Source organism: Hippocampus zosterae, chromosome 17, assembly GCF_025434085.1.
Source record: "Hippocampus zosterae strain Florida chromosome 17, ASM2543408v3, whole genome shotgun sequence".
NCBI lineage: Eukaryota > Metazoa > Chordata > Actinopteri > Syngnathiformes > Syngnathidae > Hippocampus > Hippocampus zosterae.
Window position 1 is genome coordinate 7,774,887 of NC_067467.1, and position 25,815 is coordinate 7,800,701.

The 25,815-nt window shown below is 43.8% G+C and overlaps 2 protein-coding genes across 2 annotated transcripts in view; both read left to right on the forward strand.

The window, feature by feature from the left end:
* Positions 1-25,815, forward strand: part of stat5a (signal transducer and activator of transcription 5a) — a 139,587-nt gene that overhangs the window by 56,535 nt on the left and 57,237 nt on the right. The window lies entirely within an intron of this gene.
* Positions 1-25,815, forward strand: part of plcl5 (phospholipase C like 5) — a 53,689-nt gene that overhangs the window by 17,745 nt on the left and 10,129 nt on the right. Inside the window, exons 2-4 of the mRNA XM_052048872.1 lie at positions 17,075-19,561; positions 23,604-23,807; positions 23,958-24,033. Coding sequence (XP_051904832.1) covers positions 17,075-19,561; positions 23,604-23,807; positions 23,958-24,033 — 2,767 coding nt within the window. The remainder of the gene's footprint in view (positions 1-17,074; positions 19,562-23,603; positions 23,808-23,957; positions 24,034-25,815) is intronic.

A 25,815-nucleotide genomic window follows, 5' to 3' on the forward strand; every position in this document is an offset into this window, starting at 1 on the left:
GATTGAAGCAAATAATATGTCAATTTCTTTACATTCTATTTTACAATGTCATTACTATGTGGTTTTACAAGGTAAAATATTATAAAGTGCTCTTTTTATTATTATTATTATTTTTCAAAACACTCTTTTTGAGGAGGCTTTCACGTATTGAAGGCATTCTTATTCATTTCAATGGAGAAAGGTGATTTGAAAACATGTATTTTAAGCAGTATAACTCCCCCCCCCCCCCCCCCCTCAAAAAATATGCGGTGTCGGTGAAAATAAAGCTTGTTTTGTCATCAAAGAGTCACCTGTGTTCACCCGGTAAGTCCTGGAAAAGCTCCACCTTTGCAACACCCACGCTCCTCCTTCTCTTCCTCCTCCTCATCATCACGTTCTCATCAGCCCTCTCTACATTTTCACGCCGTTTGTGCAGAACTAAAGTGGGGATGAGTCATTTTGCAGCGGCACTCACGCAGCTGTCCTTCAGACCACCTCTGCGCGCGCACACGCACGCACGCACGCCGTTCGGGACCGACGGCTCGCATGAGGCTCAATGTTTGATTCATTTGAGCACCCACGTTCCATTCTAATGTTGTTTATTAACATCCACGACTACAGTATTTCCCTAGAGAGGCTTTTTTTCTTCTTCTTAATTTCCCTTGATCATCAGATGAATGCCATTCAAAGCTGAACGAAGGTACTATTGTATTCTGTATGCAAAATATAGCATGTTGTGATGTCTGTTCTCTTGCAGAGTGGTGTTTATTAATCTCATCATGTTCCGATGTTGCCTCAGAGTTAGGGTTGGGTGCTTTATTCAATCGCCCTTGAACCGGGAGGATAAATTAAAGCTTGCGGATATGTACTGTATGTTAAACAGGAATGCTGCAGATGCTTCCTTTGGTACAACTGTACAATCCGAGGAATCTATTTACATTCAGTAGGGGAGCTGTATTAAAGAAACAAAACATATCTCGGCTATCTCGGCATTTCCCCAAAATTAAGGTTTCCTGCTGTTTGTTGCGGAGGAAGGACGGAAGGAGAAGTGACGACAGCCAGAGGGAACTCTGTAAATCCAGGTTATATCTGAAATTATTATTTTTTATTGTCTTTTGCCTTTAAATGTAAGCTTTTAATCGTTGCCTTTCGATGTTGTTTACCAGAATTACCTTAGCAATGATAATGTAGGACACCTACACACTATAGCATGTGCTCTCAGGGCTAACGGGAATACATGGACCAAGTAGGTCATCCCATCGCGCGCAATTTACAGCAAGGCACAGCATCGAATTGCGAACAATAACGCAAGGCTAAAAACCGCAGCCTATATAGCAGGGGTGTCAAATTCGTTTTTGTCGTGGGCCACATTTTAGTTACCAATTCCCCTGGATGGCCGTTCTGCCTGAAACCTAATTAAAAAGTCAAGAATAACGTTTTATTCAACTATTGTTTAAGTTACTGTAATGAGGGGTTCGGTACCGAAAAAATGCTGACAATATGTCCCGCATTTAAAATTCTGGTCTAGATTTTAGCAAGCATCATGGAAGTTCACATGTTTGATTTGCTTTTGCGGGCCACCTAAAATGATGTGGCGGGCCAGATCTGGACCCCGGGCCTTGTGTTTGACACCTGTGCTATACTGTATACGTTACCGTTCTTACAATCCCGATGGGTCTCATCCCCACTCCATGTGCAGCAGTTCGGGCACAACACTTTCCACATCCTGAGCATCTGGCTCGTACATGTATGGTCCAACATACATCTTGTCTCCACTGTTTTGTACACTTTCCATAGTGAGTGTTTAATGACCTTACCGTGACCTAAAAAGATTTTGTTTGGGATTTTATAAAATTACTTCACAGCTGGAAAAAAAAAAGTAAAATCCTGTGCCTGTGATGCTACAATCAGAAATTTAATTACATTTTTTTATTGTTAGTCCAATCAATCAAAAACTGTCTGTTGTTTATGAAAGCATTCGATTGAAAGATATTCATGTATGTGGATGAAATCCTGTATGAAAATATTTAAATGAATGCATGGATGGAATCCACTGTAATGCTGCAGAAGCCTGCTGATTAATTGTGCGGAGTGGCCAGCAACACGACAGAACTACCGGTTCCTTGGGAATGACAATGTAAGACACAACCCACTTCCTCCAACTGTTCATACAATTGGATCCCCTCAACAAGTTTTGAAAAAAAAAATCACTTTCTGGATCAATTTCTGACTTCGGCTTTGTACACTTTCCATATTGAGCTGTGCAATCGTGTTCTTGAATTGTTACTTACTCCGCTACTTGCACAAACTTACTCCGTTGGTGTTTTGAGCGATTTTTGATGGAAGTTTTTCTGGACTTTTTCCAGGTCTAATTCCCAGTTGTCCAACCTGATAGAGATGTTGGGCTTGATCCACTGTATGATGTCTATATAAACATCTCTTTGGTGGCATAATCAGTTGCAAGCTGCACTGACGAGTTCTGCCGTACCCCCCCCCCACGACCCCCCGCCGCCCTCGTCTGTTCACACTCTTATCATTTAATGAGCCTATTGGCAACATGCCCGCACGCATGACATTTCCGTGCGCGTTTGTGTCCATCTACGGCTCGCGATCGCCATTATCGGGTGGCAGGCGGCTTATGCGAATCAAGGTAAAAACGGGATGCGACTCCCCTGAAGAAAAAGGTCGCCGCCGATGAATTTTAATTAGCGGAGTTGCCGCCAGGAAATGGCAGCCGCCAATAATCTGGGTCCAAGCGTATCGGGTTTTGATTGACAGTTTTGCTGGGAGCCTATGGGGAGGAAGAAGAAATTGGAGCTAATGTGGCAGCAGCTTGGGAGGCAAATGTAAAATCAATAGAAGGGAGTGCTGTTATTATTTTCGCCTCAGCTGCATGTGTTGAGTGTCTTCCTGCGATATTTGCACACTGATGACTATCTTAAAGGACTATGATGCTGCTGCTTACTGTTTTTTTCCCCCCTCCCCTCATTCTGCTTTAATCGGATTAGCTTGCAAGCATTTGTGCGAGTTTGAAGTTATGTGGCAGGTCAGCGTCTGATTAGCGGTGAAGAGTAACGCCATTGGACACATGAGTGCACCCAAACTTCACATCGAAAATCAGCACCAAACAGAACTATGTTCCCATTTTCATGTCTTATACTGACAGCAAACCCATTCTTGAGTCTGTGTGGCTTATCTTCTCCCGCTGATGGCGCCAGTGAAAAAAGATCGGTTACGCAGCTTTACTCAATTCTGGCTCCCAAAAATGTGCGAGACAATACCAGCAGATATCAGCCAAGATGGCTCACTAAATATCTTTTCAAAGGACAGCTTTGAAATTATCTCGTCACATAAGCCTTGGTCTAACTTCTGTCAGTATAGTCTACATCCTCTTTTTGTTTTAACTTTGTGGTGAAGATTTGGATAAAACATTTATCTATAATGCTCCACCTACGGATGGTTGTGTCGATTGGGATGCAAAATTGCTCGTTCGATTAATGGAGGCAAAATGGAGCGATTAGTAGTACTGCTTTTCTCTCGAAAGAAGATAAAGAGTACTTAGGCTAAAAGGCTGTTGGATTTCGACTTCACTGTAGTACAACCAGTACTTGTAAGCCACTGACTGAGTTGGATGTAAAAATATGAATCCAAAATCAAAGATTAGCCTGTATTTCAATTTTGAGCTGAATTGAAACATATCTCTTCAAAGCTTTTTATTACGCTTTTATCGCCTTTTCTAATCTCGATCTTCAACTCAAAAACGATTCTGACATCAAATCCAAAGTGATGCAAGACCGCCATCTACATGGTATTGTTTACCCTTACAATAGTTAACAAACCTGAATGTCACAGACGAGCTTCTTCTATGCCAAGTACATTGTTAAATGTACTTGACCAATATTTGTGGTAAAAATGTAAACGTCGACTGCGGTGAATGAGCGGCCTGTAAATACCCGCTTTCTTTTTTCCGTCATCAATAGTGAGTGCAATGGTGTTGAACCGACTATACATCATGCTCCTACAACTACTATTACGCATACTGAGAGGGCATCATACATATTTAATGCACATTAGCCTGTCTCTCAGCATTCACATAAGGCCTCAACTGAATACCCTCCGCATAAGTCTGCTTGGGTATAGAAAAGAAATGTTTGTAGGAAGCGAAAGGGGGGTGGGGTGTAGGGTAGAACAGCAGATGGATGAAGAGAGCAGAGCAGCACGTGTCAGCATCCGGCAGACCAGCCTCACACTGCCTGAGATCCCTTTAGTAGAAAAGATTGATCATCTCTGCAACAGACCGTCCACCATTGCAGGAGTATTGATTTTTACACTATGTAACATAGGAGAGGTGTGTTCTCTGCTGCACGCAGACCTTCTGTTCGGAGCTATAGCTGAGCAGAATTTAGCACCGAATTTAAAACGTTGGCTGTATTCTGTCCACTGAGCCACCTGGGTGAACCCTCGATGCCCTTGTGATCCCCACGCGGTAGTTGGATTTTCATTTGTGAAGCACGCAGAGTTCCACATTCTGCGCTGCTTTTCACTGCTCACTTAAGCTGAATTCCAAAACAATTTCTGTATTTGGAGAGAGGCGGAATGAGAGAAAAGTTTCTGCTGCCTGGTTTATGTGGATTATATAATGCAATTCAACAGTCCATGTGGTGGTGTCTAAAATGATGCCCTTTATGAAATCTTCAGCCACGGGCCTCGCATCTTCCCTTGGGCTAAAAATCGGACGATTAAAAGTGTCGAAGAAATTAAGTTTTGAAAACTCCTCAAACAAGTGCTTGCGATGCTTTGAGAATTGCACACCACCACTGTTTTTCCAGTTTTATCAAGTGGATCTTAATGGGTTCCTGGCCTTGACAGGAGCACAGCTTAATGCTAATCATGCTAATCTTTCATTACAGTCTGTCGATGCAAACAGTCAGCTCTTTGTAATCTTCAGTTTAGGCCACTGCTTTTTGAAAAAGAAGCAAAACATGGCTCTACATTACAATGTAAAAGAAAAAAACCCTGGATCAGGCAACAGAGCTAATATTTGGGCCAGTTAGATGGGGTGGAGATGAAATAAATAAATAATAAAATAGAGTCATACTGGCCCAAGAGGCAGGTCAGCCCTATCTGCCAGATGGTCAGTTCAGCCTTGACCACAGGAAGTCAATGCACTCACTAGGTGACACGAATATTTACAGGAAAGACTCTCTAATTAGGCCCTCCAAGGCTGTCTGCTCACGTTAGTGTGCACGCTTCCGATCATGCAAATATGTTTGGAATAGATTCGCTTGTTTAAAGTTGCCAAGTCAGTTAGGAAAATAAATAAACAACGCATTCTATACATATATTTTCCCTGTTTTGCAGTAATCTCAACTCAACTCGGCTTTATTTAGAAAGCACATTAAAAACGACCAGCGCTACATACAAAGTGCTCTACATGGAGTAAAAAAAATAGTCATACAAAAATAAAGACAGTTACGAGACCGCTGGCCTCGATTTAGGTGCCAGTGGGGCCCCGAGTCAGCAGCGTGTGATGCACCAGGGTCACTGAGACCAAACACCATAACTTCTGTTTTCTTTTCAAACGAAATTCAAGAAATTCAGTTCTATCCAAACCTTGATTTTGACCGTCTTTAAGTCCCTATCTTACTGAGTGCCACAGGTTTGTGCGTGTGTGTGCACGTAGTGAATGTTGTTTTTTCATCACCGTTTGTTCAAGGCTGCCAAGGGTCGCAAAAATGTTCACCAAAAGTTTTTATCGTCACAAACAGCTTTTGTGGTTGCATTGGAATTTTAAACATGTTCAAAATTTCCAGGCGACAAGAGTGGTTCCAACCTTTAAATCTGTTTGAAAATGTTTGCCGAACACCTTGCAAACCTTTGCTGCTCATTGAGATATGAGCTTAGAGAAGAACTGACTGTCATCCAGTGAAAGGAAATACTTTGCTTTCTTAAGATGGAACCTAGGGGTTGCAAAAACAATGAAAACAACTGTGGCCCCAAAATCGAACCCTGCGGAACACCATACAACAGTATCTATATTTATAGACAATAGACAGCTCATTCACCGGATTTACATGTTAGAACACAAGAGCATCGATGTGGCTTGCTCACTTATGTAAATATAAATCTTCTCGTGCGATGTTCTTGAGGCTGGGACAGGGACAACTACAATATACAACTGCAATGCCTCACACAACTCCGCATCAGAACTGCCTTCATGATGTCACATGAGTCAGCATATTGAAGCAGAGCCCATCCTAGAAGGGATTTTAATGCCAAAGTTGAGGATTCACACGGTGACGCCGGCCCAAACCAACATATATTCGCGCTGCAGTGTCCCATTATGAAGCGCATTGCAGGTCACTTTTTCCCAAAAGACTGGCTCTGACATGCTTGGCCTTGGCATTTTCTACTATCTGGGTCAGCTCCCGGTATGGCAAAGACATCCGTGTGTCTTTCTTTCTCTGCTTGACATCTCTTCCTGCTGTTCATTTCTCTCTCTCTCTCTCTCTCTCTCTCTCTCTCTCTCTCTCTCTCTCTCTCTCTCTCTCTCTCTCTCTCTCTCTCTCTCTCTCTCTCTCTTTCTCAAAAGGACTCCCCCTCATTTCCGAGCAGAGGATCTAAAAATAGGAAGCATTGTTCTTCCTGTTATTTTTTTTTCTTAAAAACAACACAATGATTGCCCGCGCTTGCACCGTTTTAAACTTCCTCTTCAAAGTCATCAGTCAATCTAAGGCCTCTCGGATCCCAACGTTGCTGTCCGCGGTCCCGCCGGTGGGAGACAAACTCCAAGATCACCCTGACCTCCACAGCGAAGCACTTTGCACTCCTGTCCTCCAACCTCACCTTCAATTTCAATTTACACACACGCACACACACACACACACACATACGAGCGCTTCCTCTTACGTCCTACATTTGTGTCCACCCCTGGGAGGAAAGAAAATAACTCTCCTCAGCAGGAATTCAACCTACTTCTGCAAACAGCCCTGCGGCGTTAAGGTGTCATTTGTAAAGATGGATTTGCATCTATATTGTATTTGCAACCCTTGTCATATTATCTTTCGGTCACTACGCAAAGGTAATAATTAATTCAATGGAATGACAGATTGGCAGTGTAAGCACGCTAGTTCTCAAAAGAAAAGATTAATTAATCTGAACCAACTAAACCCATATCATTAAACATTGACATGGAATAATATCGTTGTATTCTCTAGAGGTCTCTAGAGGTAAAAAACAATTTTAAAAAATCATGCTTTTATTTATTTCTTTTTACAAATTCAGATTAGATTCATTTTACATCATGTCATAGAGCGCAATTTTTAAATCATAAAGGCGGTAATTTTGAGTGGGAGGGGACAATGCTTCGTTTTAGTCGGTCTGTGGGTTTTATTTCTTTTATACGTACATTTAAGGGATCGAAGTGTTTAGTAAGGTAGCCACTCTAACAAGGCAGATTAAAAAATATATATTTCATATTAATTCATGGCTGTAAGACCAAAACATTTATCTATACTGGAGGACAATTTAATTTATTGCTTGTGTTTGTTAAAAAAAAATACACAGGGAAAAAAATTATAATCGCATATTACTTCGTAATGGCAATATTTAGACGGATGGAAAAAAAATAATTTATTTTTCAAAATCATTCATCTCGAGCAGCAAGCAACAATTTTCCAAAAGCGTCAGCATGATAAGCACACTAGAAAAATGATTATCTAAACAAAGAATAACGAGTCGCTGCGCTGATGCTTTTTGCCTTCGGTCGGTTTCGCCGGTCGCTTTGCCAGCCCTCTTGACGAGACGGAAGGCGCCCGGCCAAAGATCAGGCTCACGGGTATTATTTATAGACTTGAGTGGGTTTCACGGACGCAGGCGTGGAATGTGTCAGAGAGGAGAAACGCATCATTGATCAAAGCTCAGACACCAGTGTCTTTTTTTTTTTTTTTTTTTAACCAAAGGAAAACAATAGCTTGTGGAGCAGCGGGTGAGCAACGTTGCTCTTCTTGCCCACACTGAGTCCCGGGCACCTACACAGGTGAGCGGGCTCCAATGAACACCTGCCAGTTCTAGCCTCCTTCCACTCTCTGTGCCGTTTGAATGGCTGCTGCGCTTTGGATGTTTAAAAATACACACATGGTAGGCGTTTGGAAAGTGAATGCACTCGGCATGAAGCTGCGCCGGCATATATTGTGTGGGCTTTGCACAAAAGCAGTCGGTGTGCATGTCAACACGGAAGAGACATAAATCGTAGCTTAAAACAATTTTTTAGGCCCTTCAACCTCGCACTTGCTTGTAGCGAAAAAGACACTTATGTTAGCTTGATTGATTTTTTGGGGGGTTACGACGGGAAGCGAAACGGAACGGTAGGACAGAAATGGAACGATAAATAAATCGCAATTCAGATCGGTTGCGCGACAAATTTAGGAAAAAAAGGGAATGCAATGGAAAGCATACGAGTGCTTCCCTTTCATGACGTTTCGAAAAATTAATAAATACAAACCGCTGAAACTAAACTGTATGAATGACAATTTTGTTACAGACTTTTTTTTCCCCAAATGGCAGTTTAATTGTCGAAAATGACTCTGCACACTTTTGCTAACAGCCCAACACAGTTCATACTGACCTTTTTTTTCCTCAACAAACCAGGCTACCTCAAATGTTCTCTTTTAACCGGCAAAATAGCTATTGCGGTTCTGACATCCCTTCGTCCCGTAGTCGCTAACGTTTTGAGAGAAGCAAATGCGGTTTGCTCCTTTGCATTGTTTAAATGTAAGTTAAACCTTTCATGCACGCTGGAACCTGATAACATGGTAAGCTGCCCACTGTAGTAACTGCTGTCCCTGAAAAGGTTAAAAAAACACTGATTATCTAAAAATGAAAAAAAAAACGATTTAAAAACCAAAATTCAAATACTTGATTATTCAATAGAATTTTCAGTAGGATATCAGAATCACAAAATATTCGATAGCCGCAGCCCCAATTTTAACAGTCTGTGATAACATAGTGTACTTTTAATGTCAAATACCTGCTCCACATGAATATCCAAGCTTGTCAGTGCTCGATTTCTATGCCATGTTGAGAGTTTTGGTTTGTCTTATGCAGGATTTGTGCTCTGGAGAGGATATGTTTCTTTTGGACGATTCCTGCAGATTTTTCTTCAATACACTGCACTTGTAAAGAGTGCAGAATAGAGAATATAAAAGCCAGTATGAGGAGGATTGCAGTTCAGTGTGTGTGTGTGTGTGTGTGTGTGTGTGTGTGTGTGTGTGTGTGTGTGTGTCCGCAATGCAGACTGCAGTCAAGGTCAACGCTCGCGAGGCCACATTGACTAAAGAAGAACTGAGGCTGCGGTGTCATGCAGTCAGATACAGTATATGACATGTAATGGAAAACTTGTGCTCGATGAAGGTTATTTATCATGTTTTCAGACTTGCATAACACCCCCCTTATGTTTCTTGGGGTAAGAAAAGAAAAACACACACACACATACACAGGTCGCGCACACACATTTTTGGCTTCGTTTAGATAACATTTATTAGTCGACAATTTGCAGCGCAGTCGCTCGTAATCTTGTGGGAGCTTGTTATTTTATTGGAGCATTTGCATATGAGGGAGCCTCTGTGGCAATGCAAGCGGCAGGATGATATTTTGTTGGTCATCAGCTTCCTGCCCAGACTTAACTTCCTCTGTCTGGTTGCGATATGAGAGGCTATACGGAGGGACCCGCAGGCAGCGTGTGGTCGGCGCTTCAGCGCGAGACCTCGGAGTGGAAGTAGGAATGACAAGGATTGAGCACGTGTACAAGTAGGTTGTTGCTTCAACGATCCATGAAAAAGTTCCATCCAAATCGTTCTTTCTGAACTTTGAATAAAGGCAGGAGAAAGTTTTATATGGTTGTAAGTCACCAGTGGTTCCAATCAAGTATAGTAAACCAATAAAATATTTTATTTTTGACTTTATGAACAAAGAAAATGTCCCAAATTTTAAAAAATAAATAAAAATCCAGTCTTTTTCAGATTGTACCGATCAGGTGAAAATCAACTGGCTGGCCTTCCTAATCATGTGTTCTGAAAAACTCTGATTGGTTTTCATTTCTCCTTCTTGTTAGTTTTAGTAATAGTTATTTGTGATCCGGTGGTTAGAGTGTCAACCTCACAGTGCAGAGGCCGTGGGATCGATCCCGGCTCCGGCCTTCCTGTGTGGAGTTTGCATGTTCTCCCCAGGCCTGCGTGGGTTTTCTCCGGGTATTCCGTTTTCCACCCGCATTCCAAAAACATGCATGGCATGCTGATTGAATACTCTAAATTGTCCTCATGTGTGAGTGTGAGCGCGGATGGTTGTTCGTCCATGTGTGTCCTGCGATTGGTTGGCAACCGGTTCAGGGTGTCCCCGCCTACTGCCCGAAGACAGCTCGGATAGGCTCCAGCACCCCCAGCGACCCTAGTGAGGATCAAGCGGATTGGAAAATGGATGGATGGATGAGAGTCAAGTCAAGTCAAGTCAAGTCAAGTCAAGTCAACAGTATGTATAGAGCACTTTCAAACAGCCATTGCTGCATAGAAAGTGCTGTACATGGAGCAATTTAACATGCACAATAAACAGTAAGACAAATCGGTAATAAAGGCGGTAGAAAGCACCAAACAGTAAAACCAAGAACAAAACTAAGTCATGCTGAGTCGAATGCCAAAGAATACAAGTGAGTTTTGAAGAGGGATTTGAAGATGGGCAGCGAGGAGGCTTGCTGAATATTCAGTGGGAGGTCATTCCAGAGAGAGGGACCAGCAACAGAAAAGGCTTGATCCCCTCTGAGCCTCAGTTTAGTTCTTGGTACTTCTAATCATGTCTGGTCCACAGAGAGAGAGAGTATTTCTTTCGAGGTAATGAAGAACTCTTCAAAGCCAATCCTGACTGTGATTATTCGTCCTTTTCCCAAAAAGTGAGACAGTAACAAGGGGATGAGTGAATATAATGAAAATATTTGATTGACAACCAAAAGATGACGTGTCAAATGTCATTTTTAACATATCGCTCGGGCCACTGGAAAATGGATGACGGGCCGCAAATGGCCCCCGGGTTGTAGTTTGGACGTCCCTAGTTTCAAGACTCTATGACAAATTAGACCCAGTTATCAGTACCCTGCTTAACGTTCACTTAACTTCTTTATCTTCCTCAACCCTGCAGTTACTGTGCATTAACTCTTTCACTCCCAAAGACGTTTTTAAACATCTTTTCAGACTTGGTCCAGAATTGGCTGCTACTGAATGAGTTTTAAGATACTTCAAGTTTACATGAGAATCCTTGGGTCCCTTGAAAAGTACTTTATAAAAGGCAAGTTTTCATTCCTAGCGGTTCTTGATAATGAAGTTGAAATTATTTTGTTGTTGTTGTCGTTTTAAAACTCATTTGTAAACAAATGATTCCTCATGCAGCTTTCTGTGGTCTGGGAGGTTCTCATTGTGTTTTAGGACAACCAGACATATTAATTAAGTGGGCGCCCAGACGAGTGAGGAGGCAAATGAGCGACCTTCAAAACATCCCCCACTGAATTAGCGAGACAATCAACAGCGGGGTGGCGGGGGGTGAAGGCGGGGGGGTTTGCGAGGCAACTCGGGGACAAACAAGCTCTTCCTTGTACCTTTTCCCGTGTTATGATTTAAAACAGCTTTCACGGATCTGGCATCACGACAAAGTCCGAGACGGCCCGGCTGATAAGAGCGCGAGTCGACCTTGAATGGGTTTTGAAATGGACCGTACTCAACCTCGCTGCTCGGCAACACGGCTGCACACAACCACATATGCACTCACCTGACAGTTTGTTTGTTTTTTTCCTGCGGGGAAAATAATTGCCCCCGCGGCTAATGCAAGGTCACTGAAAAGAACCAGAGTGGCACCTAGGGACAACAAAGGAAGCGCGGTGAGGGCGGGCACAAGTGAGCTCCACAAACGCAGTGGTCGGAAGTAACAAAGTACACATACATTGATACTGTACTTCATCCTTACTTTGGATAACAATTATTTGTAATTTGTAATGTTTGGGACTTTTTCTTTGATGGCCTTGGGGTATCCTGGATCCTGAAAACCAAAGATAGCAGCATCATGGAGGAATGGGAACGATGGAGCATAAGTATAGGTGACACAACAGATTCGGAAAAAGAAAGGGCAGTGTGAACATTGACTATTTTGTCACCAAATTATGAAAATGTTATTCCCTATATTTGACAATACAGTGGTACCTCTACTTACGAACGTCTCTTCATACGAAGTTTTCAAGTTGTGAAACATCTCAACAGGAAAATATTGCCACCTGTTACAATAGAAATGTCAAAATACGAAAGGTAAAAATACAGTACGTGCTGCAAGTAGCACATCGGAGTTTTCTGATAGCTGCTCTGCCATTGGCTATTACCTAGCATCTTCCTGGCATCCCGTTGGCTAAGTGGGACTTCTACCGTGTGTGTCCATGTGTGTAGATCGATAGATATGTGTCTATGCAGCGTTCTTGTAGCATGTATTTGTGACGTATTTTGATGCATATTTATGCTTTAGGAAACATTTATGTGGGAATTTTTGAGGGGCTTGGAACGAATTAGGGCATTTACATTGAAAAGTCGTCTCTACTTACAAAATTTAGAGAAATTTCTTCTAGAAGCAATTAATCTTGTAAGTAGAGGTACCACTGTATATAATTGTTTTACTTTTCTACTTGGGTGCATTTCACAATCAGTACTTATCTTTTTACAAGTTTTTATTTATTTTATTTTGATGCAAGTATATGTACTTTTACTCATGTAAGGAGTGTGGGTACCTTGGTTGCGTCTTTTCAAATGCAAAACAGGAAGGAAAAAAAGGGCGCAGTGTGATTTATCGCTCCAAGCTCATAAATATATTGGTCGATCTTCACGACTGGCAGCGAAAGCCAACAGACGTTTCGACACCGACGCCGTGACTGTGCAAAGTAGCCAGACCGGACTGCGGCGCTCGTGTTTGCTTTGACAGCTCGATAGCATTGACCTCCACTCTCTCGACGGGCCCGGTAATTAGCGAGATTGCTCTTTGTGTCTTTTTCTTTTACAAGGTGCTCTGGAAGCTTTCCATTTATTAGCTGCGTTCGCGCAAAGTTCTAACAGACAAGGGTGAGACTTGCAATCCAGGCAAGGGGACCTAGCGTCAAATAACCTCCCGGATGGAAGTGTAAATCCATTTTCCGCAAAGAACGGGGTGGGTGTTGAGGCATGTCTCTAGTCATATGTTGTTGTGGGTTTTTTTCCCCCTCCCAGACCTCTAACAGCCATTCACACATTAGCTACCGCACTAAGATGTTGCCACGTGCTGCACTATGTGCGGCTGAGATAACTGAGACTTTAGGCTTCCGCCCATTCGACAGATTTGGGTGACAAATGGTGACAAGGCCGCTCTTGCTGCCTTGCTCTCTTCCGTTACTCCCTTCCAAATCTCATGAAGGAAATATTTCAAGACTGTGAAGGAGGCGCCCAGTTGTTGGAAGTCGCTAAAATATTATCATGTAGTGTAGGGTGTTAAATGTATCACAATATAAGTAAGTCATATAGGTCTATTGATATATATTAAAAGATGAACTACAATAGAACACAAATATCCAGAGGAAAAATACCGTTCATTCTTGCCAAAAGACATGTTATTGTTTTACCTGATTGTGATTTCAAGACTATGCTGAGTGTTAGCGCCTGCTAGCATCCAAGCTAGCTCATCAAAGACAGAGAAATCCTTGACTTGTACTCTATATATTCATCCAGAGATGTTAAATTCCACAATCTAATCTCATTGCAAGAGTTGCGCAGAGTGACGTCATTTATTTGATCATTTATTTGAACAAAAGTAAAGTCACACTTTCATTTGGCGCGTGTATGCTACAAAGAAGTGTGTGCTTGCGTGCGCGCACTTGGTTGGTTCAAGCGGCTTCTTCGTTTGGGCACTAGACAGTCGAGCACTCAGCGACTCGGCTGCACTCAAAACACCCTTTTGTGCTCAAAATGCCCTCTTATGTGCTTGCGATAATGGCACAAATCTACCGTCGTACTGTAGCCGCTTATCTTGAAACACATTTTAAATTGATATTGAAGACGTGTTGATCTAGATACGTCTTGATATTGAATCATCAGTATTGTTTTCTCTCTTTGTCATTTTTATTGTGGTGAATGAGTCAGGAGGCATGATTAAAAAAATAAAAAGGCTCAGGACAACCAGTTGGTCCTCTATCTGCGTCCCGCAGTGGTGCAAGCTTCAGGTCGCTGCTAAATTGGGTTTCCCACCAGTTTCAGGTCACAGGCACAGAGTTCACGCATCTGCCCAACTTGGTGTTGGGTGTTGTCGCACACCTAAAGATTTGCCACTATAAAATTGTGAGCATTTACCACTCTCGCCCCCAACTGTTTTCTGAAATCACTTTCAACTCACCCCACACCACAGAATAATCGCTCAAGTGTCAGCCATCAATTCCACACAATCAAGAGAATTCTTAATCATCCATTCACCGACTGAGGACAGGTTAGTCTGGGATTTTTTTTTCCCCGGATGTTTTCATTATGTATAAATAAATGGTGGACCAGTAACAGCTGCAGCAACACTTTGGGTGACTGGGCTGAATCACTTAGCGGAATAACCTTGATGTTTTATATGATTGAGCGGCAGCTGCTTATCTTCTTTGTATTTGTGTCACCTTATATTGCATTAGTCTCGCATTTAGGTGGACTCCTGTAAATTAAACCACTTTATGTTTCAAAAATCCAGTATAAACGTGCTTAGTTGCCATACCACCTACCATAAGTGTTCGTTGTGTCTCCCCCTCATACCCCCCCCACCTACCCAATGACGTGGGTTTTTCTCCTCAGCGTGATTCAATTTGCTTTATTGGCATTGAGGTTGCACAGCATGTCTAAAACATCTAAACAAATCAAGTTATTCAACTCATTCACCTCACCCGTTCTCTTTCTCAGTCTTCATCAGTCACTTCACCTCCTACCCGCCACCCTGTTGCACACAAACATTGTTAGCATAGATCCATGTCACCTTTCTTTCTTCCTCTCTACCAACAGGTGCTACAGTCCATGCACTTTTTTGGGGGAGTGCACTCAATTAGGGTTGAAGGATAACCGCCTTGTGTTCAATATGGCAGGTTACGCAGGTTACGCTCCAATGTGTGATTGTCGAGGGGGTGGCGTGAAGAAGTGTGGTTGTGCCTCAGGGTTACCTGGTGGGTCAGTGGGGTGGTGGTGTTCCGATGATGACCAGGAAAGTCTTTTGGAGTCATCCATCCATCAATTTTCGGATCTGCTTATCCGTTCAATCAGCCTGCCATGCATGTTTTTGGAAAGTGGGAGGACACCAGAATACCCGGAGAAAACCCACACTGGCATGGGGAGAGCATGCAAACTCCACATAGGAAGGCCGGAGCCGGATTCGAACCTTGCATCTCTACACCGCTAGGCCGACGCGTGCACCAGTCGACCACTCGCCCGCCTCCGTTTCTCCATTTGATCTATTTCGGGACAAAAAAGCTGATTGTGATTTTTACGCTCTGACGTCTTGATGTGATTTGATCGCACCAGTAAGACCGGAGGACTCTGGAGGGCTCTTCGCCATCTGCACCTGTTTTCTCAACTCCCCGCCGCTTCTGTCGCCACGTCTGTCACTGACGAGTTTTCCGAACCAAGTCAACCGCGTGAGGCGCACAGCGTAAACAACCACTTCGAAATCTGCTTTTTCTCCGCACCTTTGAGCATTGACGCATCAAAACACATTGCTCAGCCATCATATCGAATCAAGTCAAATGTTCAAGGCGTCTTTGTTGACGGTCTCAGTTGGAAATATCCCTTCACCTCCCGACTAGGGTGAATGATTTCCCTTCACGAGGTCTAGCTCCTATTCCTTCTAATTCCATCAACCAGATTAGTACACAGACTCTCTAAGTTTGGTTTGAGTCAGAGTTTGCTAGTGTAGATTTGTATTTTCCGTTCAGGCAGCCAAATAAATCACGTCAAGTCAAAATTCTTAAAATAGACCTTTAATCGCAGAAAAGTCTCAGAGGACTTCATTTTGTCCACAGTTGACCAAGATTAACAACCGCCCCTGATCTTAACCACGGGGAGCGCGTGGTTAACCAAACAAAAAAACTCCCACATCCATCATTAAGAAAACCACAAAACAACACGAATTGAATCACACATCATAGATCTCATTGAATTACATTCCAGTGAAAATTTTTCACACAGTTATTTTTCTTTTATCATTGCTTCGAGGAAATGATTTAGGGCAGAAAAAACAAAAATCCCTAACCCAGGATCGTCTTCAAAAACATGCTCCTCATCAAAGTTGAAAAAGAAGATTCAAATTGACGGTTCGAGCTCAACTAGCATGGCTGCCTCACATTCAAAAGAGCGCCGCCTCCCAAGTTCTTATTCCAACTTGATCCCTCTGTGTGATGTTTTCTCCTAGTACCCCGGTTTTCTTCATATCATTTTTTTTCCTCGCTTCACATTGAGTTTTACTTATTAATCAGGGTGATGTACTGGACCTCATCTTCCCTGGACTGTCAGGAGGAAGATTGATGGTTCAGAGGTGCTCCGGTGTGCTTAAGTCGAACGATGTTCTATGGGCAGATCCATCAGATCCGTACAGGCATCAGCTGTCGGAAGGAGGCTATGTACAGAAATATAGTAGTTGTACCAGTATTTATAGTGGTCGTTCTTTTCCCTGTAAACTGCCCTTTTTTGTTTATTATTTTTAAAGTGAAACTGGAAAAGGTTTTTCACTGATTTCGGGGGTTTTAATCGTCTTTAACTTAGCAATATAAACTGACATCTTTGACTTATTTGCCGTTTTATGGAATTTGGCATATTTTCTTGATTTCGACTGTGATGGTTTCTGTCAGCTAGGTTTTCAGTAAAAGGTCAGCAGACCCCATCATCATTTTCCTATTCCATAGAGAATGAACATCCCTTTGAAAATGACATACTGTCGAGCTCTCGTCATGCCAGGTACACTTTGATGTGTTGTGTTTTTAACTGAGTTGAACATTTAGCTTTATAGAACTCATTTTCACTTCTTTTGTGTACAGGACGGGTCCAAACAGAGGCAAGTGAGGAAAAAGACCGTCTCCTTCAGCTCCATGCCGAGTGACCGCAAGATCAACAGCACAGCCGCATGCATGGCTTTCATGATGGAGGGCTGCGAGATGAAGAAGGTGCGCTCCAACTCCCGCATGTACAACAGATACTTTCTGCTGGATCCGGACATGCACTGGCTCCGCTGGGAGCCCTCCAAAAAGGACTCAGAGAAGGCAAAACTTGAGATCAAGAGCATTAAGGAGGTCCGATTGGGGAAGAAGACTCCGGTCCTTCGCAGCAATGGTCTCTCTGATCAGTTCCCAGATGAATGTGCCTTCTCGATCATCTATGGGGACAACTATGAGTCACTGGATTTGGTTGCTAGTACAGCGGATGTGGTCAGCACCTGGGTGATGGGCCTGCGGTATCTGGTGTCTTATGGCCGACACGCCGTCGACATGGTAGAGTCCAGCCAACCGAGTGTACGGACATCTTGGATTAGCTCAGTCTTTGAGCTGGCGGACATGGAAAAGGATGGACACATTGATCTTTTCAGGGCCACTCAAATTATCAAGGGCCTCAACCCCGGAATGAAAGAGGCAATGATAGAACTTAAGTTCAAAGAACTCCAGAAAGCTAAAGACCAATACGGTGAGGCAATTAACATGGACACATTTGTGGAGGCATACTGTGAGCTCTGTACACGTCCGGAAATTTTCTTCTTGCTGATGCAGTTCTCCAGTAACAAGGAGTACTTGGACTGTAAAGACCTCATGTTATTCGTGGAGGTAGAGCAAGGTGTAGAAGGTGTAACTGAGGACATGTGCAGGGATATGGTTCTAAAATACGAGCCATCGGCCGAAGGCAGGGACCGGATTTACCTGTCCATTGATGGTTTTACTCATTACCTCCTCTCCTCTGAGTGCCACATCTTTGACCCGCAGCACAAACGTGTTTGTCAGGATATGACTCAGCCCCTGTCCCACTACTACATCAACTCTTCACATAATGCCTCTCTTCTGGAAGACCACTTCTGGGGTTCATCCGACCTCAGTAATTACATTCGCGTTCTGAGGATGGGTTGTCGCAGCATCGAGGTCATCGTCTGGGACGGCCCTGATAACGAACCCGTGGTGTACGTTGGCAGCTCTGTGGCCTCACAGCTAGCGTTCTCCAAGGTCTTGGATATCATCAACCAATATGCTTTTGAGAGCTCCGAGTATCCGCTGATTCTCTGTTTAGTCGCTCACTGCTCCATCCCACAGCAGAGGGTTATGGCCCAACACATGAAAAAGATTCTTGGGGACAAACTTTATGTGGATTCCCCCAACAAAGAAGAACACTACCTACCCTCTCCTGAGAAACTCAAAGGTAAAATCCTTCTAAAGGGCAAAAGGCTAGAGCCCAGCTGCACGGAGTCAGAGGGTGATGTGACAGAGGAGGAAGAGGGTCTAGAAATGTCCAGACGAGTTGGAGTCGATGACAGGAACCAGCTAAACGGCTTGGGTTGCAAAAGACTCCGTCTGTGCCAGGAGCTCTCGGAGCTTGTGTCTCTCTGTAAATCGGTACAGTTCAGGGACTTTGACACATCAAAAAGGGACCAAAAATACTGGGAGATTTGCTCCTTCAACGAGGTTGACGCCAACAGGTTCGCCAATGAGTTTCCAGAGGAATTTGTATGCTACAACAAGCGCTTTCTCTCCAGAGTGTACCCCACCCCGATGAGGATCGATGCCAGTAACATGAACCCTCAAGATTTCTGGAAGTGTGGCTGCCAGATTGTGGCCATGAACTACCAGACACCTGGCCTGATGATGGACCTCAACCTTGGCTGGTTCCGACAAAATGGCAACTGCGGTTACGTGTTGCGGCCAGCCATCATGAGGGAGGAGGTCTCCTATTTCAGTGCCAATGCTCGGGATTCCCTACCAGGGGTTTCCGCCCAGCTCCTTCACATAAAGGTCATCAGCGGGCAGAACCTCCCCAAACCTCGTGGCTCCGCGGCTAAGGGCGATGTGGTCGAACCGTACATATACGTGGAGATTCACGGCATCCCGGCTGATTGCGCAGAACAACGAACCAAAACCGTGTCCCAAAATGGCGACAACCCCATTTTTGATGAGAGTTTTGAATTCCAGATCAACTTGCCTGAATTAGCCGTCCTCCGCTTTGTGGTGCTGGATGATGACTACATTGGAGATGAGTTCATTGGCCAGTACACCATCCCGTTTGAGTGCCTGCAGCCCGGCTACAGGCATGTCCCACTACAGTCTCTGACAGGGGAGTTCTTACCCAACACCACCCTGTTTGTCCACGTGGCCATCACAAACAGACGGGGAGGAGGAAAGGCCCATAAGAGGGGAATTTCAGTCCGAAAAGGTCGGAAGGCCCGAGAATACACCACCACCAAGACGACAGGGATCAAAGTGGTGGACGAACTCTTCAGAGCTTCAACCCAACCTCTTCGGGAGGCCACAGATCTCAGAGAAAATGTACAGGTAAGAGTAAACTCGTTCAGATCTGTCACACTGAGCACTTGATGTCTTCTTTACCCACCCACCACCTTGCTTTTTCTTTTCATCCCAGCTCTTACAATGCAGCAGGTGACAGATAATTACATCATAAATCTTGTCAGAGGAGAGCACCATCCTCATCATTAGCGTCTAAGGAACAAGTCCTATTTAAAAAAACAAATGAGTAATAATCTATCATTTTCACTGATAACTTAAGACAGCCAATGCCAAACTTCCTCCCTCACTAAGTACACGACATGATTCCAACTTGATGTGAAGTGTTCCGACAGGACCTCACCGTCGTGCACGGAGCCTCGTGGCTAATTGCGCTCCATTAATGTTGCGTAAGAAAGCAGCAATACTGCGACAATGGTATGCAATTAGTCAGTGTATGAATAGTGTAATCATTAATGAGGGAGAATTACCGTGAAAGGGAACATGGTCTCCGTTGCTAAGCATTCCGAGAACCGCTTTAAAAACTCCTCCCAAATTTGAATAAGCCCAAGTAAATGTCTCCATCGATGCAGGTTATAAATGCATGGCTAATATTTGTGCACGGCACAGCGTCATTCATCATTGTATCGCATTTATCACAGAATGTGTGAGGGTTTTTTTTTAAATACATGGAAATTATCAGTAGGCAGACCATTGCTACGTTACTCCCAATCAAACAACGCTTGCCGACTTTGCTACTCACAAAACCAACTTCGCCTTTTCCTTTTGAAATGGAAATGCCTGTTTTTCAACTGAGATGATAAAAGACAGCGGGAAGTTGAAAAGATCTTCGTGTTCAATAAATAAAAGAAAATGCCTTTTAAATGGAAAAACGAAAAGAAAAAGAAAACACGTTGGCCAAAGCTTTGTAGTGGCCAGTTGTGTGGAGCCTGTTACTTGGATCTAGATTATGCCGCCGGGCTGAGAGCCAACAACCCAGATGGCATCAACCACCGCATCTCTGGAGGGTTTCTTCACTCGGACTGAAAAGTAAAGATTAAATCTTAAACTGAAAAAGATACTTTTTTTGCACCAAATTACAAACATCTGTTGGCACGCGCTCATTGTGCTAAACAAACCTGTTGATGTCAAAATATTTTATTACAGCACTAAAATCATTTTGTTCTGACAGCAAACCTTCAAAATTTCTCTCTCCTTTGTGTTCTTTGTGAATGTTATTTCTCTATTTGATTTTTTTTTTTTTTACTTAAATGTTTCTCCCAAGTGGCCTGGTAGTCCAGTGGTTAGAGGTACCGGTTTCAATTCCAGTGCTGGTCTCCCTGTGTGGAGTTTGCATGTTCTCCCCGGGCCTTGCACGGGTTTTCTCCAAGTACTCCGATTTCCTCCCACATTCCAAAAACATGCATGGCAGGCTGATTGAACACTCTAAAACAGGTGTCACCAACATTTTTGAGGGTGAGAGCAACTTCATGTGTACCGATTGTGTGAAGGGCTACCAAATTGATACACGTCTGAAATAACATATTTGTCCAAAATACCTTCAATAATATGAGGATGTGTTATTTTTAATACTTGATGATTTAAATTGTCAGACTTTGATCGTGTTTCGAAATGTCTCACAGCACTGCCAATGTTTGCATTTTTAAATCATAATTTCTACTAGCAAATCACAATGTCCAGGCACTGGCGGGCTACTCAAGTGGTCTTCACGGGCTACCTGGTGCCCGCGGACACCATGTTGGTGACCACTGCTCTAAAATGTCCTTAGGTCTGATTGTGAGCGCGATGATTGTTTGTCTGCGTGTGCCCTGCAATTGGCTGGCAACCCAATTGCAAACAAAATAATAAACGAATGTAGACGTGTCTAATGGACGAAGAAACATCACCCACCGAGAGGCAGATGTGTGAAACTACTCTGATAAAAAATAAAAATTGAGGATAAGTAAATGGAAAATCGGCTGTCACCTGTGTCGCGCTTTTCCACCTCGGGAAAGAAAACCAATGAGAGTAGATGCACTATTACTCCAATTTAGTGGGTGGCGCTAAGACGAAGACAAACCCTCGTTATGAAGTGTGAGTATTTGAGTGTCCAATTTACAGATGGAGCGTCGTATTTCACAGTTTGAAGGATGATTGTGGAGAGTTGGCTGCCTTTGCCTCAATCTAAACAGTGTTCTCTTATAGGCTGATCTGACATACACCTCCTCGCAATGCTATTTCACCATAAAGGGGGAGCGCGGGGGTGGGAAACATAGGAAGAGAAACAAAAGAAGTGTTGTCTAGGGGATACAAAGCTTCCATTGGGGAAATGTGGGAAGGGGGGGTCAAATGGGGAGCGGAGAGGAGTTGGGGCTTAGCGGAGGGGGTAATTAAAAACACAAGCCTCTTGTTGCGTTTCGTAACACCACTGTGGATTTAAATTGCACAACAGAATGAACCAAAAACAAATACACAACGAGTGCAAATGACTGAAGTTCTACGAGTGCACTGGGACAAGCGTAATCAGGCGGCACATGTAAATATGTGTTGGTCCGACGAGTCATTTACTGGCTTGAGGTGCTCACCGTGGTCCAGGTTCAGCATACAGATGACGGAATAATTGTTCCCCGGGCCACCGCAAAGGTGGCGCAGTGACACAGCATGTCCTCCTGGGATGTGGACCGGATTTTTCTACAGGTCCAGCCTGGGGAGACAGCGTGGGAGCGTGGACTGGTTCTTAAATACCAACACGGCCTGGTTGCCTCAAAGGTTGTTTTCTCGCAGGGCTCTTTTCATCAACTTGCCTTGTCTTTTTGCTCCAGTTTGTTCTTCTGGCTGTGATTTAAATCAGGGGTGACTGATGACATGCGCACAAAGATGCATTTGATCTTGTGTGCCAAAATCAAGCCGGAAGATTCTTAAGGCCTGGAGATCAGATCCAGTCCAATAACTGCAGGAAAAAAAAATATCATTAAGTTAGATTTTTAAACTATTTGTTTCAATTCGACACGTTTGATACCATTGATACCATCAAAAAATGTGAAAGAAAGACCTTTCTTTTTGATGTAGATGATGAGTCGCCAATTTGTCAAACTCCCACAGTATAGCGCCATCTACTGCCAAGGAGGACTTGATGTCTGATTTAGTTATTTATTGGCTCTACATGTTGGTGATTGCTGTATTTTGGCTGGCAACCGGTTCAGGGTGTACCCTGTGGACTGTCTGAAGACAGCTGGGATAGTCTCCAGCACACCCGCAACACTTGTGAGGAAAAGCGGATCAGAAAATGGACGGATGGATGGTATTGGTGATTGGTATCGGAGGTTTTGATAAGTCTCCGATACCTGAAAACAAGGCCGATATTGGCCTTGCACGAGATCGGGTATCAGTACACGCCAATCCATAATTATGTCACAATACCAAAGCAGATTTGACACATCTCATTTCTTGTCTCGTGCAAATCAGCAACTTTACGCACTGCTATATGCTGCACAGCCAATGGTGAGTCCGAACTCACTGCAGCCTTACTCAGCCTTTTTCTGTTTTCAAGCTGCTCTCTTAACATCTGTGAGCCATAATTAAAAAAAAAACAACAAAAAACAAGCGATACAAATGATTCTCATAAAGCCACAATAAATTCTCATTAAGAAAAGAATGGCATTTAGCAAGCTGTCAGGAACGTTGCTCTGCTAAAATGAAACTAATTTGTGATGCAATATCAATGGAATTACAGAAAATGAAGCCCATTTGTAAGACGACAATTACAGAGTACCGGTAATCGAAAATGAAGCTAAACAAGAATGACTAACTGTGCTTGTTCTGCAGCTGCTCCAAGCAGCAGCAGCATCAACGGCGGCGACGGCGGTGTGACTTGAAGACAAGTGCCGTCATTTCATTGTCGCCATTAGACAAATAAGCAGCGCTTTCTGTTTTTTTTTTTTTTTCCTCTCACTAAATTGTCTCCTTCAAAGACATTTGGAACACTGCCACTTCTTCTAAGTGCATTACCCTTACAGGAATTCCATTGTTTTTGGCTCACAATCACAAGGTCAACAAATATCAATTGTATGCACGTTTGTTCTTTTCTCCGCAGAACGCCGTGGTGTCCTTCAAGGAGCTCTGCGGGCTGACGCCGGCCGCCAACATGAAGCAGTGCATCTTGACCGTGTCCACCTGGCTGATGAACAGCGAGCGCTCTCTGCGGGTGACCGTGGACCTGAGCGAGACCTACCCCACCATGGAGGCCCAGGGTCTGGTTCCCGAGCTACTGCGCAAGGTGCTCAACGCTTACGACATGGTGAGTGAGCATGTACACGTTCATTTCTAAACTTCCTGATCTCGCTCGTTGAATGAGATCCAAGATAACTGTGACCAAATAGTGGCTTTCAAATTCGCTCCCGTCTCCTGCTTTCGAAAAATGATGAGCTCCAACTTTCTTTGCGGCTAGATGATCCAGACCAGCAGAACACTGATCGAGTCGGCTGACGTGGTCTACGCCAAACTTGTGCAAGCACAGCGTGCAGGTATGAATGCAAACAAAGGACCGAAATGAAAGTGTGTTTAAGTGTAGTTTATTGCAGTTTGCTAAAGTTGTGTAACTACTAGCAACTGATGACACTTAAGCTATAAGCAAGTGGCAGCGGCACAAACAAACGAGGCGCGGTGAGGGAGGGCTCTCACCTTCCAGCTATTTGGTGCTCAATGTGAGCGACCGCACACGGGACAAGGGAACAAAAAAAAAAATCATATCTGCAAATAATGCTCTTAAAGCATGTGGTGTTGCACGCCGCACGCATAGCCGTACCTCCTCCATACGAGGAGTCTGTCGCAGTACCAAGACTGACCTGTGAGAGGCAGCACGGTACCCCAAGGCACTCAGTCTGACGGAAAATTCAAAGCCGAAAAAGAATTGTAGCAGAAGAAGAAATAGAAGCGGCCAGGCTAAATGCTACCCAAGCTAGTCACGTCTTTGACCAATGTCTTCTCGCCGACAAAATAAAATGTCAAATATTAGCAACTTAGCGATATTGTCGCAACATTTAGCGACCTTTCCGGCCCCCGTGATGACAATTTCGAGAAGAAAAAGATTAGGGACAAATGTGGTCCTTATGTTGGCGCCGTTATAATCATTTGGGAGTTCTAATTAGAAATGCCAAATATGAGTTAGCTTACAATGTCAGCGCACTTTAAAGCTGTTGAAACATCGCTGCATATATTTTGTGTTGATTAAATTGTGACGTCATTGTTGAACCTGCTTTTAATTTATGAACCATTTCTTTTTTCGATACTATGCGTGAACACGTAGCAGCTAATTAAAGCCAAATAATTGTAAACAACTTTTACAGTTTGCCCCCTGAAATTCTTTTTGTACAATTGCGCACATGCATGAGTTTGTTGTGGAAGAAGCTTACTAGATCTAGAACATCGCTGACAGGCTGCAAATAGACACAAACAACGCCATTTTCTACTTGTTCATTTTCACGTCCTCTCGGCGGAACGGTCACTTGTTCCCCCGTGCCTTTTGTCCTCAGCGCGTATCTACTCGCCCACGCTAACGACGAGCGCCATTGTCAACGGCCCGTCGTGCCCGTGAATCAGTGCTGAGTGTTGATCACATCAGTGGGCAGGTGAACACAATGCGCACGTAAATATCACAAAAGAGGCAGCAGCAGAGAGAAAAGGGAGAAAGAGCACGGGCCGGTTTGGAGCGTGGCGAAATGAATAGCTGCGGCGGGATGTGGGGGGTTGGAGGGGGGCGCCGTGAGGATGAAAAGCTCTTCAATTGAGGAGGGGGGTGAGGAGAAAGAAAAATCATAACTACATTAGTTTTCAAAATCGTTCAACCGTATCGGCGATGTTGCAACACGGTGCAATTCAAATTTGGAATCACCACAAAACCAATGGCCGGCGGTCGGCCCCGATGGATCAATGGGGGGTGGGGGGAGGGCAATCAATTCATTCAAAAAAAAAACTGAATTCCTGTTTCAATGCTGATTGGCTGCCAACCGGTTCAGGGTGTCCCGCGCCTACTGCCCGAAGACAGCTGGCATAGGCTCCAGCACCCTCCCCCCGCGACCCGGTTCGGAAAATGAATGAATGTTTCAATGCTAGTGTTGTCTTTGAGGTCTTCCAAGTGGAGCACAACATCCCATAGCACATATACGGTACTCAATTAGACAGCAAATGAGTTGAGTGCACTCACTTTCTTCCACACGCAAATCAATGAATCCATTACGTTCCCATTTATGTGTAGAGTATGGAGACACCTGTCATTTTATTTTATTTATGTAACAAAAGCCCAAATT